Source organism: Arctopsyche grandis, chromosome 1 (genome assembly GCF_051622035.1).
Source record: "Arctopsyche grandis isolate Sample6627 chromosome 1, ASM5162203v2, whole genome shotgun sequence".
NCBI lineage: Eukaryota > Metazoa > Arthropoda > Insecta > Trichoptera > Hydropsychidae > Arctopsyche > Arctopsyche grandis.
The window spans coordinates 25,847,107-25,859,454 of NC_135355.1; the positions used below are offsets into that span (position 1 = coordinate 25,847,107).

Sequence of the window (12,348 nt, forward strand, 5' to 3'; positions counted from 1 at the left end):
GACGACGCCAGCAGCACGTCATCGGGAAACGAAAACGGGTCGCCAGACCGCGGGTCCTGTCGATCGCAAACAAAAAAGAGCTCGCATTAAAATCCGTCCGTACGTTTGATATCGGACGATCCCTGGAAGTCGACGGAAAAATCGGGGGAGTTTCGTGTCGAATGGTTATCGACAGTGGAGCACAGGTCACAGTAATTAGGAGGGACATTTTTGCCCGAATTCCCCGTTCTCGATTTGAGAAAAGGATCGGCCGACAGTCCTTGCGGATGGCATCGAAGGCGCGTCTTCCGACTACAGAGTGGGTGAACCTCGATATAGAATTCGAGGGGAAGACCGTCAAGTGGACGGTAGCGGTCGCAGATATAGAAGATGAAGTCCTACTGAGTTTGGGATTCTTGGCCCATGTGGGGGTAGTTTTGTCGTTGTCCCCGAAAAAGGCCACGATATCTGTGAGAAGAGCCACCACCGAGAACAGGTCACATCCCAAGTTGACCACGAAAAGGGGAGACACAGACATCAGTCGAAACACAGCTCATCCAAAAATCGCAGTACTGATGCAGACTCCAACAAAAGAACTTTCGGAAGAATCTTTAGAGAAGGTGGAAAGAATGCTACGCAAGAATGCAACGGCATTCGCCCGAAACAAGGACGACCACGGCCGTACTACGAGAGCCGTGCACTCTATTAACGTGGGAGACGCAAAACCAATTAAACAGGCACCGAGAAGAACACCGCTAGCCAAGAAACGAGAGGTCAGACAGTTGATTGACGATCTGCTTCAGCGAGGCGTCATCGAACCGGCTTCCAGCCCATGGGCATCCCCAATTGTGTTAGTGGGGAAGAAAGATGGATCTTCACGCCTCTGCATCGACTATCGACGGTCCACAGCGGAAAAACAGAGGAGCGCTACGACAGTACATTTCCGGAGCACCATTAGAAAGAATGGCGGTTGACATCCTTGGGCCACTGCCAAAAACGGACAGTGGAAACCGCTATATCCTCGTCGCTATGGACTATTTCACAAAATGGCCAGAGGCGATTCCTATTCCGAACCAAGAAGCGGAGACGGTGGCCGAGGTGCTGGTCCACCAAGTGTTTACAAGACTAGGAGTGCCAAATGAACTACACTCAGACCAGGGTCGAAATTTTGAGTCCAAATTATTCCGACAGGCACTAGAAATCATGGGAATCCGAAAAACAAGAACCACTCCATATAGATCACAGTCCGATGGCATGGTGGAACGATTGAATCGGACACTACTGGCCCACCTTACGAAATTCGTGGCAGACCGACAAAAAGACTGGGACAAGTTCGTTCCGCACTTCCTGATGGCGTATCGAGCTGCGCAACATGATGCCACTGGAACATCCCCAGCGGCACTATTATACGGCCGAGAATTGAGAATGCCCGCAGAACTACTATATGGAGGGCCCCCTCCTGACCATGGACCACGCCAGTACACCACACAACTGGTGGAACGAATGGCTGAGAGCCACCGTTTCGCTCGCGCCCATCTTCGAATACAACACGACCGAATGAAGGCGCGCTACGACATCCGCGCAACAGAATCCCGATACGAAGAAGAAGAGCGAGTGTGGTTATACAACCCTGCTAAGCACGTGGGCCTATCACCAAAGCTTCAGTCGTTCTGGGAGGGACCGTACCGGATTGTGAAACGGATCAGCGATGTCGTTTATCGCATCAAGAGGGAATTTGGAAACTCAACACGCTGCATGGTAGTGCATCTGGACCGTTTAGCGCGTTATCGAGTCACCCCCTCGGAAAAAGACTGATGGAAACGGGGGAATTAATTTTCAATCTCTTTTGTGTACTTATAATTTAAATTAATGTAATTGTTTCCATTGTAAAGATGTCGTAAATTGAAGTGTAATGAAAGTTTAATGTAATTGTTTAAATTGTAAAGGTAACGTTAATGTAACGGTAGTAGAATTTAAATGTCATTGTTTCCATTGTAACTGTAAAGATAACGACTGTAATTGTAAATGTAACTGTGACTGATATCAGAGATAAATGTAACTACTGTAGATTTATCAGTTCGGATTTGTTGGTCAATCGGGACGATTTGACCTAAGAGGGAGGCAATGTAACGTACGCCGCGGATTAAGCGAATAGAATCCCAAAGACTGTGTGACCGTTCAAAGATTATCTGTAACGGATATCTGTTAACGGATTAACTAAATGCATACCGTGCGACTGGTATAAGTGGGTTGTAGCGACAAGCTAAGTGCATGAAACAATGATTGCACTTCTCATACCGTAGGAATACATATCCGAATACGTGACTATACAGTAGGTAAACAGATTAGACGTCCTGAGAGATCTACCCCTTATAAGGCGGTACGTAAGCGATATCAGGTCATTCTGGACGGAGCACTGGCAATACGTGTATCTCCTGAATCATCAATAAATGCTGTGAAACGACTGTTGGCTTTTACTTGGATCCTCCACCCACCTCTACGCAACAGTACTATAATTCACGTCTGTTCCTTTCGATTTATGGAGTTTTTGGGTGCCAGATGTTCCATGATTGAGATTTTAGTGACGTGCGCGAGATCGATTTTTGCGGAATAATCACCGAATTACCCCATATAGAGTTCCAGTACTCCCTGTGTTTGTACATAGAGCGTTAAATACTGCATTGATATATATCTTTAAAAATTATTGTACACATACATACATACATATCAGTGGTGTGCGGTGAAATTATCTCTCTTTTTGTCGTACAGCCTTACTTAATGAGGCGAGTGCGTGAGGAGGATACAAGGGGAACAGTCTGTTCCTCTTGTATCCTGCTCACGCACATTAATTAAGGCTGGACGACAAAAAGAGAGAGAACTTCACCGCATGCCACTGATACGGGTCTACCCCACGGGATCGAATAAGAAATGCACGAAAAACCAAATATCGGAGGGCAAAGATCGAAAATCGAAAGATCTTAAGTCAAAAGATCACAAAAAAAGGGTGCATGGTATACGGTACATCCTCACTTAATTTGCGCGAGCAGGATACAACAGGAACAAGAGGAACAGGCTTTTCCTCCCGTATTAATGTGCGCGTGCAATGAAATGAATTTCTAAAAACAAATTCTTGCAAGTACGTTGTAAATAATACGCTGACTCGTGCCGAATTGATGTTTCAGCTTCCGTTTCGCTCGCATCCACAATGGAATGTAAACGAATTCGTTTCTGATTCACCAAGCAACTTTGTGGATCCAAAGATAGTGAACTACATATGTACATATGTACTCAACGTTTTATGTATATGTACATATATGTAAATGCCGGGTTACGCTATTCTTGGTGTTTACCTAAAAATTAATTATTTGTTAACAAACGGATTACTGAAAGCAATTCCATAGATTATTTTTTTCTTATCCTTTCGTTTTATTTCAAATTCTTATTATTAGGTTACATAATTCGTAATTCAAATTTGGCCGGGTTTCTTTCGTTGGGTTGGTTACGGGTATTATCCCTCGACTGGCAGCAAATATAATTGACAGTTCTGCGATTCGTTTGCGCATTTCGTGTTTACATATTTTATAAGTCGCCGCGTCGTCTACAATTGATTATATCCCAATATTGATAGTTTTATTATTTATATATCGTTTAATTTAAAATTTCGCCATGTTTTCCAAAGCCTATAAATTGAAAGCGTCGAATTCCCTGAAATCGTCTGTTAGGTTAGTCACGTTTTGAACATGTCTTTTATTCACCGACTATTTTTAATCCATTAAAACGAGATTGTATTTTTACAGAAAAGTATTGGTTCAGAAACTCAAAGACACATATCCCAATGTCAATGATGACGATCTGAAAGAGATAATCCCACTGAAAGCCACGTTGACTTCGATTAAAATTGTCACACATTCGGAGGAGACCGTCTGTGTTTATGCAGTCGATAACGTGCCGTGCATCATAGAGATCAATGAAGTTTTCTATCCGACTGTGTTCGCCCTTTGGAGGTGCCCTCACATGATTCCGTCACTCGTCATCGAGAGTCATCTAGCCGGAAAAGTATTATTTCGACCCACTCTTAAATTTATCATTATAGTGAATGGATTTTCTGAGATTATTCTGTACACGAATGTTCTAGAAATATTTTTCCGGACAGATTATTTTGCATAAGAAAATATTTTTTTTTTCATAATTAAGAGTCCGAAATAATCACCATGGAATTATTTGTGTACAGAATAATCAAGTCGGCTAAAATCACCGTATCATTCAACATATACCTTAATATAAATTAATCAATGTATATCTTTAGCTTCAAGGAGGAATCATACACTTGAGGAGATCACATTTACCACCACTCGGTAGTAGACTTCCACGGTTTCTGAAAGGAGCTACCGTATCTGTCTCCACGGCGAATAATAAAGCTCCAATACTAGTTGGAACTGCTTCGTATTCTAGTGGTGAAATGCTAATAGTGCAAACGTGAATATTATTTTGACAAAGCTTTTGTTTCATTGCAATAACTCAAATCAATTGAATATACATTTTCAAATATTACATTTTAGTGGAATATGCGTACGTACTCTCAATATTATTGGCGACTATGTATGCAACTATGAAAAGTTCACTAAAGTCAATAGGCCCGAGTTAGGATTACCTGTGGATATTAGAGAAAATTTGAAAAGTACTGCTGATCTCTCGAAAGATTTATCTCAAGTTTGTATTGTACTAATGTATAATTATTGCATTCACATTTAGATTACTGACTCATTTGATTGTCTTAGCTAAAAATCGAAGCTGATGATCCAATCCAAAGCGGAAACGAAGAAATCAAATTAGACATGCAAAATCTAAACACTAAAGATACAGATGTATTGGCTAGCAATGACGACGATGATGATGATGGTGATTTTCCGAAAGATATGGATAGTCTTTTGAAATATTGTCTATTATGTTTTCTGAAAGAGCACGGCAAAAAGGCGACTCTTCCCCTCAAAACGAATTTGTTATATGCGTTAGTGTCGTTTTAAATGTCTGATACTCTATAATGCTTCCTTTTCATTTATCGGTGGCATATAACACTTGTTTTGCAGCAATCACATGTTAACATATTGCCCACCGGACAAAACGCTAGACGTTAAAAAGTCGTCTTATAAAAAGATGGGAAAGTTTTTGGAAGCTATGCAGAAGGTGAATGTTCTGTATTTGATTACTAACAATTTTTGGGTACTAATTGGTCATATGGGCGCAACTGAGTATTCAATATACACGGTAGTTACATGAATTTGGTAGGCTCGCCAAGAATCGGAGTAAATAATTTTCTGTAATAACTGAAATTGCTTTATTTTCTGTCCGACAGCTCTATATTTTAAATAATAAAAAATATTTAGTCAAAATTTGTGTGTTCATCAAAGAGGTTCCCGACTGCGTTATGAACACTAAAAATTGCAATCGCTTTGAAAACTAACTCTTGTTTTCCCAAATAACTAAATGTAATTGTTTTTGTCAAAGGGACTGTCTATTTCAGTATATTGTTCGATGTAACGTCAATCACTGGGTGCGTACTGTTACTTTGCTAAAACTGTTTGCTAAATAAACTTTAATAAAACTGTTTGCGAGACCATTAATTTAACTGCTGTGTATTTGTTTGTATTAGTGTAAGTGTGTACTTGTTGCCAGATTGCGCCCATATAACCAACAAGTACCAATTTTTGCATAATATTTAATTGTTCTCTACCATTTAAGGAAGGGCTTATGCAAATCAAAGAAGTGGAAAAAGGCGTTGATGCTGTGGTAGCAATTAATGTAGCACATGAATTGATAAAACAGCATAGCGTAATTGAATGTGTAGTTACAGTGTCCGATAGCAATGACACAATGACGTATAATCCCCCGAGTGTCAGAGAAACATTTCGTATAACTGCTGCAGTTGTCACTTTGTTCTCTTCTTCAGAGTATGTACATTTGTCTTTTGCAAACATTTTAAGCAAACTGCTAAATCTGTGTATTTTAATTTGAATGTGTGATGAATTTTATAGTTGGAAAAAAGGACACACCGTAACCTCCGCAGATGTTAGAACATTTTTAGTGGATTATGTCAAGAGAAATAACCTCCAAGATCCGCAGAGTAAAAAGTAAAGTAATATTTCTTGTTTTATAACACATGTATATGTAATATTAACATTCATATTCATTTTTCAGTTTAGTTAAGATAGATCCGTATTTGGGTACATTTACAAATGAAATTACTGCAATACCTTGGGAGGCTTTAATGTCTGCCATTTTGAGTAAAATGACCGCTTGCACTGAGATAACTTTTCCAGACGGTAAAATAAAAACGGTAAATGGAAAATTGTCCCAGATTACAATGCAAGTTGCAAAAAGGTCTGGAAATAAAAAGGTATGATTGATTCGTTGAGTTTCGGTTGTGTGAGGTTTTAGACTTTTTTTATAATCGATGCAATTATTTTAGGTGACGATAGTCAGTAATTTGGAAGAATACGGTATCAGTCTACAAACATTGAGTAAAGAATGTCAACATGGTGTAGCTGCATCGTGTACTATAACGAAGACTGCCGGGTCAAAAACAGACCAACTTCAAGTGCAAGGAAATCAGGTAAAGTGTAATAAACGTTTAAGACCATTTATGTATAATAGGATCGCATGTGTCATTTATTTCTGCTTTCAGACTTACTTTCTCGCCAAGCATTTGACTGAAGTTTACGGGGTGCCAAAAAAATATATTGAAGGTGCCGATAAGTTTTTAAGTAAAAAGAAGAATTAAACCGTTCTGATCGGATTTCAATACTATATAAACATTATAATCTTGATGTGTAAATGATTTTTTTTATCAATGAAATCTGTTTTAAAGAATTTGTTTTATTTTATTTCAATCTTTGTTTTAAAGAATTTGTTTTTTTATATAAAAAGCACAGACGTGTGTGTGTGTGTGAAATTCGTTTCTGATTGGCTGTCGTGAAATATTCATTTTTTTCGATCCAAATAAATTTTATAAAAAAAACAAATGAATGTTTACTGTTATATTAGCAGTGTTTAAGCGGTTTATATTACAAATACTAAGTGGGGGGGGGGAAAAAAAAAAAATATAAAAAACTCGAAATAGGGCGATTGCATAAAAATAATTTTATTTAGTCATAAAAATTTATAATGGAAAATAAATTTTATAACTCAATTGGCACAAAAAATAACAATAAAATTTATGCAATTTAAAAAATTGCATTTCTTGTAAAAATAATGTTTTCATTTATGAATATTTAACAAATTTAATATTTGTATTTCAAATAGTATTTCAAGTGAAATACGTTTTATATAAATCAAATGTACATAAATTTTATGTGTACATATTATAATCAACAATTATACAAAAATATATATGTACCTACTATATACGTACGTATATTTAGGTAAGTAAAAACTGATATTCTTAGTTAGAACTAAATGTAGAAATATACATATACGTATAATATTTCAGATTATGGCAAGAAATATTACAAATATAAAATATTTATATATATGAAATTTATTATATATAATATATATAGGAAAAGGAACCATTTGTATGGAAGCACAAAGTGTATTATTGCACAAATATATGCACACAATTAAACATGTTAGTCATTTAAAATTTAAATTTAAACGGGGTTTTAAATCCCAGTATCGACCTTCTACCTTTATTTTTCACTGAAACTGGGGTACAGGAATTCTCCTTATTTGCAGATTCTTCGACTGGAAAAGTAGTCTCCTTTTTAGTTTGACGGACGCTTTTAACATTGTCAATTATCTTTTTAGCAGCATTGCTCGAACGGGTACAGTAAAAACTGGCCCGAGTGCTTAATTTATTTTTCTGATTGTCCGATAGTGCAATTGTCGACTCGTTACTCTCCTGTCTGTTATTTGAAGTAAGTCCCATCGATTTTCTTCTGCTATCCAATCTTGTAATACAAGGTAAACTCATTATGCTTTTACAACTATTTTCTGATTGAGAACTGTAATAATTTACATGTGAAGTCGATGAATATTTCTCAAGTGTTGGAGATAGATACTTTTGCCTTCTTGATTTCCTTAGAGTGACAGTATCGGGTTTTTTCATAGTCATGTCTGAGAGAGGCTGATTATCGGTTGTGAATACTTTTAAATTGGACTTCAATAGAGGTTTTGGTGGTGTTTTCTTCCATTCTTCCATCTGAGCCCTCTTCTTATTAGTCATTGCTTCCAAATCAAAATATGAAAATTTTGCAATTTTTTCACTTATATCTTCAGGTTTCCCGCTCATTTTTCTTGGAATTTCGTAAGTATCGTCGATGTCTTCTATCTCGAAAAATGTTAATGTTGTACTAGATACGGTTTCGTATTCGGCAAATGGATTATTTCTCGAATTGAAATGAACTTTTCTTCGTGAGAGATTTTCCATTCCGGACGGACGTTGAACAATTTCAGCTGAAAGTTTCTTTGATGTAGGAAGAATACTCGTGTCTCCTGGATCGGCTGATAGAGAACTATCCATGTCTTCATATACATGTAAATTTTTTTTCTTTGATTTATTTTTCAAAGAGTTAGATCTGTGGTATGGCTTTTTAGGCATCGGTTTAGATTGATTTTTTTCAGAAAGTATAGTTTTGCTTGGTTTCTGAAGATCTGTATTGGTGAAAATTTTTTCCGTCATTACCGATTGAAGAGTTATTCCAGGAATGCATTCTGAAGAATCATTTTGAATCTTCTTCGAGTCGTTTAGTGCCGGAATTTCAGCCCATATTTTATCGAAAATATTTTTCTTTGCAATTTCCTTTTCTTTCAATTTGACCGCCTCTTCCCGTTTTTGCAAGTCCGTCAATCTCTCCAACCACACACGGTTGAGAGTCTCTTCACTGACATCCTTCGGTTCTTTTATCAAGTCTGACCGACTGTTCCATTTCTTCATCCTGGGGGGCTTGCGCGGTACATAGCCGGGTATTTTAAGATCTAAGGCCAGTACAGTGGGCGACAAATTTATATTTTCAATACTTTCGACGATTCTAAGACTTACATTTTCCTGCATCGTCATACTGTCTCGACTCTTAGATACGACCGAAGAATTGATCGACGGTAAGCTGAATTCTATCTTCAGAGAGGAATTGTCCGATTCAAAGGCGCTGTCGTTGGCACGTTTAGATTGATGTTCGCGTTGAGAAAAAATGTCATTGGAGTCATCGAGATTGAAGAGAACCGTTGGATGATGCAGTATGATATCGGGTAAGATTTGGCATTCGGAGGACGGTTCTACGTTATGCAACAGTTGATTCAAAACGTTTTGAAAATTTTCCGGCGACTGCTCTGTTTGAGATATGACGTTGTTTAAAATTGTACCAATCGTACAAATATCGTTTTTACACGAGAGGAATACATTTTGTTCCAAGTTGGTAACGGAAAAGGGGTCAACCTTTATAACAGCATTGGAGTCGACATATATGTGGTCAGGATGAAAGCGTTTCGTGAAGAACTGTAATTGCAAATGTTGAAGAGCTTTGCAAGCAGATCCAAGTTGATGGAGAATCCTCCAAAGGAATTCCTCCCTGAAGATGAGGCGATCGCTGACAGCCGTTTGTGTTAGCATTGATAAAGTGCGGTCGGGCAATGGCTCGGTGATGAGATACAGTGCATCGACTTCGGGAGCTGGTAAAGTCCTCACATGTCGCAGTAGATGAGGATGTCGCAATGCGCGAACTGCTCTGGACTCGGCTGCTCCGGGAGCGAGAGTGCGAATGCGAGACTTGCGATCCTCGCAACTTGCGAATTTCAAGGGGATCGCTCTCCAGGACACCAGCTGCTCGCCCTTCGTACACCGCACGTCGTACACCGCGCTCTTGTGCAGAGACCGCGCCCGCTCCACTTGTCCGCCCCCTTTCGCCCCTTTCGCCCCTTTCTTACCGGACATTTTCACTTCGGTTCGCTCCCTCTCGACGATTGTCACTTTCAATTCAAATGAAATTGACAGTTGCGAGTTCCGGTAACGGCCTACTCGTCCGTTCGTCGCCCAAACACCACACAATACAACCATACACATGAATTCGCTAGAAATATTTTCATTGATTAAAAAATACAAAATAGGTAGGTAGATAGATAAATAACTATAGTCATTGGTCACCTTAACAATTTTTGAAACGAAACAACGGATGAAAACTCGCTGTCAATAAATTACCCGAAAGTTTCGCTTCAATCGCACGTGACTTCACATCCGATACTATATTTAGTTTATTTTATTATTTAGAACTTTGCATTTCATCATAGAATTTTAATTAAATTATAACACTGATTTTAATAAAGTTGAGATCAAAATGTGGGGAGAACACATTACAAGCTCTATTCGATATGTTTTCACGGGTTCGGTGATTACTGATCACAAATTACTCGTCACAAAGTCACTAAAATCTCTATAACGGAACATCTGGCAGCCGAAAAGTCCATCATACTAACGATAACTATCATAGTAACGAGAACTTGAGTGCCAAATATTGTGTATTCGCGATTTTCATGGCAAAAATTGTCTTTGTGACCACCCCAATGTGACGAATAGTCCAATTACCGTTTTCACGTCGTTACAGTCGTTGTCTATGCCAGTGCATCCCAAATTGGGGGTCGCAACCTCCTTGGGGGCCGTAGGATTTCTCGCGGGGGCCGCGAAAATATTCAATAGAAAGTACAAATATTCATTTATGAATATTTTTACACATTACATATTTAGGAAATGTATATACATATTTAAGTCTGTTAAATAATTACACATTATATGAAAACTTTCCAACAAAAGCTTTCTTTGTGGTCAAAAGGTATTAGTCAAGGATGCACGGAGATGTTTTCGTGTTTGAATGATTTTCTCACGAATAATGAAATACCACTGTCGACTTCAGTGAAAAATGTTATACTTGATCACATGGCCGAATCGATACTATATTTCACGGAACATCTGGCACCCGAAAATTCCATCCATCGAGAATTACTGAGAACTCGAGTACCAGATATTCTATATTTGCCATTTTTGTGGCAACGATTGTCGACTGCGCGATCGCAATGTGCGAAATAGGCGGTTTACCGTAGTAACAACTATACCATCAATACCACTAGAGGTTGATAATAATGTCACAGGGTTCATGGTTTTTGAATTTAAAATTCAAGTGGCCAACGAATATCACTTGACGAATAATTATAATGTTTCCTCTTTCTACTTTTTCATATATGTTTGTTTGAAATCGTATTCATATGGATTTGAAATCAAACAATTGAATATCTAAAAAAATCCTTAAAATTATTCCTGTCAAAAGTAAAATTAATTTGTATTGAAAATGAACCATTTTTTAACGACATACGAAAGAGATTTTTACTGGCCTAGATTTTTTTACCAGACACTCATTAATAAGTATATACATATCTATTTATTTACCAATTTTATCATACTTCTTATAAGTTCTTAGCATTGTAATTGAAAATAAATATATATTTATTTAGACTCCACTATGAGAAAGAAAATGAACATAATTTGTATAAAACAAAAACTGAAAATATTCAGGAGTTCAAATGTAAATGTACAAAGAATATGAATCAACGCATTGAGAATGATAATAAACTGGAAAAAGAATTGAGCAGTTGTCAATGCCACCTTAATTTTAATCGGAAAAATATTCTTGATCACTCGTTTACTAACCACATACTTAAGTTTCCAAGATTTGATATTCAAAATGGGATATTTGGTATTCATTTACAAACATTCAACTTTTTATAAATTTAATTACAAACTAAACATAATTAAAAATTAATTTTAATTTGTACATATAAGCACATAAAGAAAACATCGGAAAATTGTTTGGACATTCAGAATATCAAGATAAAATAAGTAAATTGGGCGGACAAATTCTGAACAAAAAGATCACATTTTAACTGTGTCTATTTAATTTACAATATATTTTTTTAAATTTAAATAAAACAACTGAACTATGTTAGTACTTGCAATATAAAGTATTGGATAAATTTTATTTATTGAAAATGAATAAATTTTTGACAACTTATGATAATGATTATTGTTGGCCAAGATATACATTGGCATCATTTATTGAAAGGTCATTATTGTTATTACGTAGATTTGAATGGATTTACAATATTATTTCTCAAATGCAAATACATTTTTTAGACTTGATGAAAAAAAATCAACCGCTAGAACGGGAAGAGGACTCAAAGTAATTAATAATTACCAATATCAGGACCCAGTTTGTGCTTGTGTACATATCGATTCAAAATTGGCCATTGAAAATAAAGACACTACTAATTTTTGTCAGTGTCCTCTGCAATTTGTTCCAAAATTTTTACCAAATCGACGTAAATATTCAA

The 12,348-nt window shown here is 37.1% G+C and overlaps 2 protein-coding genes across 2 annotated transcripts; one reads left to right on the forward strand and one right to left on the reverse strand.

Moving 5' to 3' along the window:
- The first annotated feature begins 3,467 nt into the window (after positions 1 to 3,467).
- Positions 3,468 to 6,846, forward strand: eIF2D (eukaryotic translation initiation factor 2D). Its single transcript, XM_077441178.1, has 11 exons — positions 3,468 to 3,701; positions 3,777 to 4,035; positions 4,286 to 4,455; positions 4,539 to 4,689; positions 4,758 to 4,987; positions 5,067 to 5,163; positions 5,719 to 5,927; positions 6,012 to 6,107; positions 6,175 to 6,373; positions 6,446 to 6,589; positions 6,662 to 6,846. Exons 1-11 carry the CDS (start codon positions 3,646 to 3,648, stop codon positions 6,755 to 6,757), a joined length of 1,707 nt encoding a protein of 568 aa, XP_077297304.1. The 5' UTR covers positions 3,468 to 3,645; the 3' UTR covers positions 6,758 to 6,846.
- A 547-nt stretch (positions 6,847 to 7,393) lies between these two features.
- LOC143917390 (uncharacterized) lies at positions 7,394 to 10,027 on the reverse strand. Its single transcript, XM_077438887.1, has one exon. The coding sequence runs from the start codon at positions 10,025 to 10,027 to the stop codon at positions 7,613 to 7,615; it is 2,415 nt and encodes an 804-aa protein (XP_077295013.1). The 3' UTR covers positions 7,394 to 7,612.
- Between the last annotated feature and the right edge of the window lie 2,321 nt (positions 10,028 to 12,348).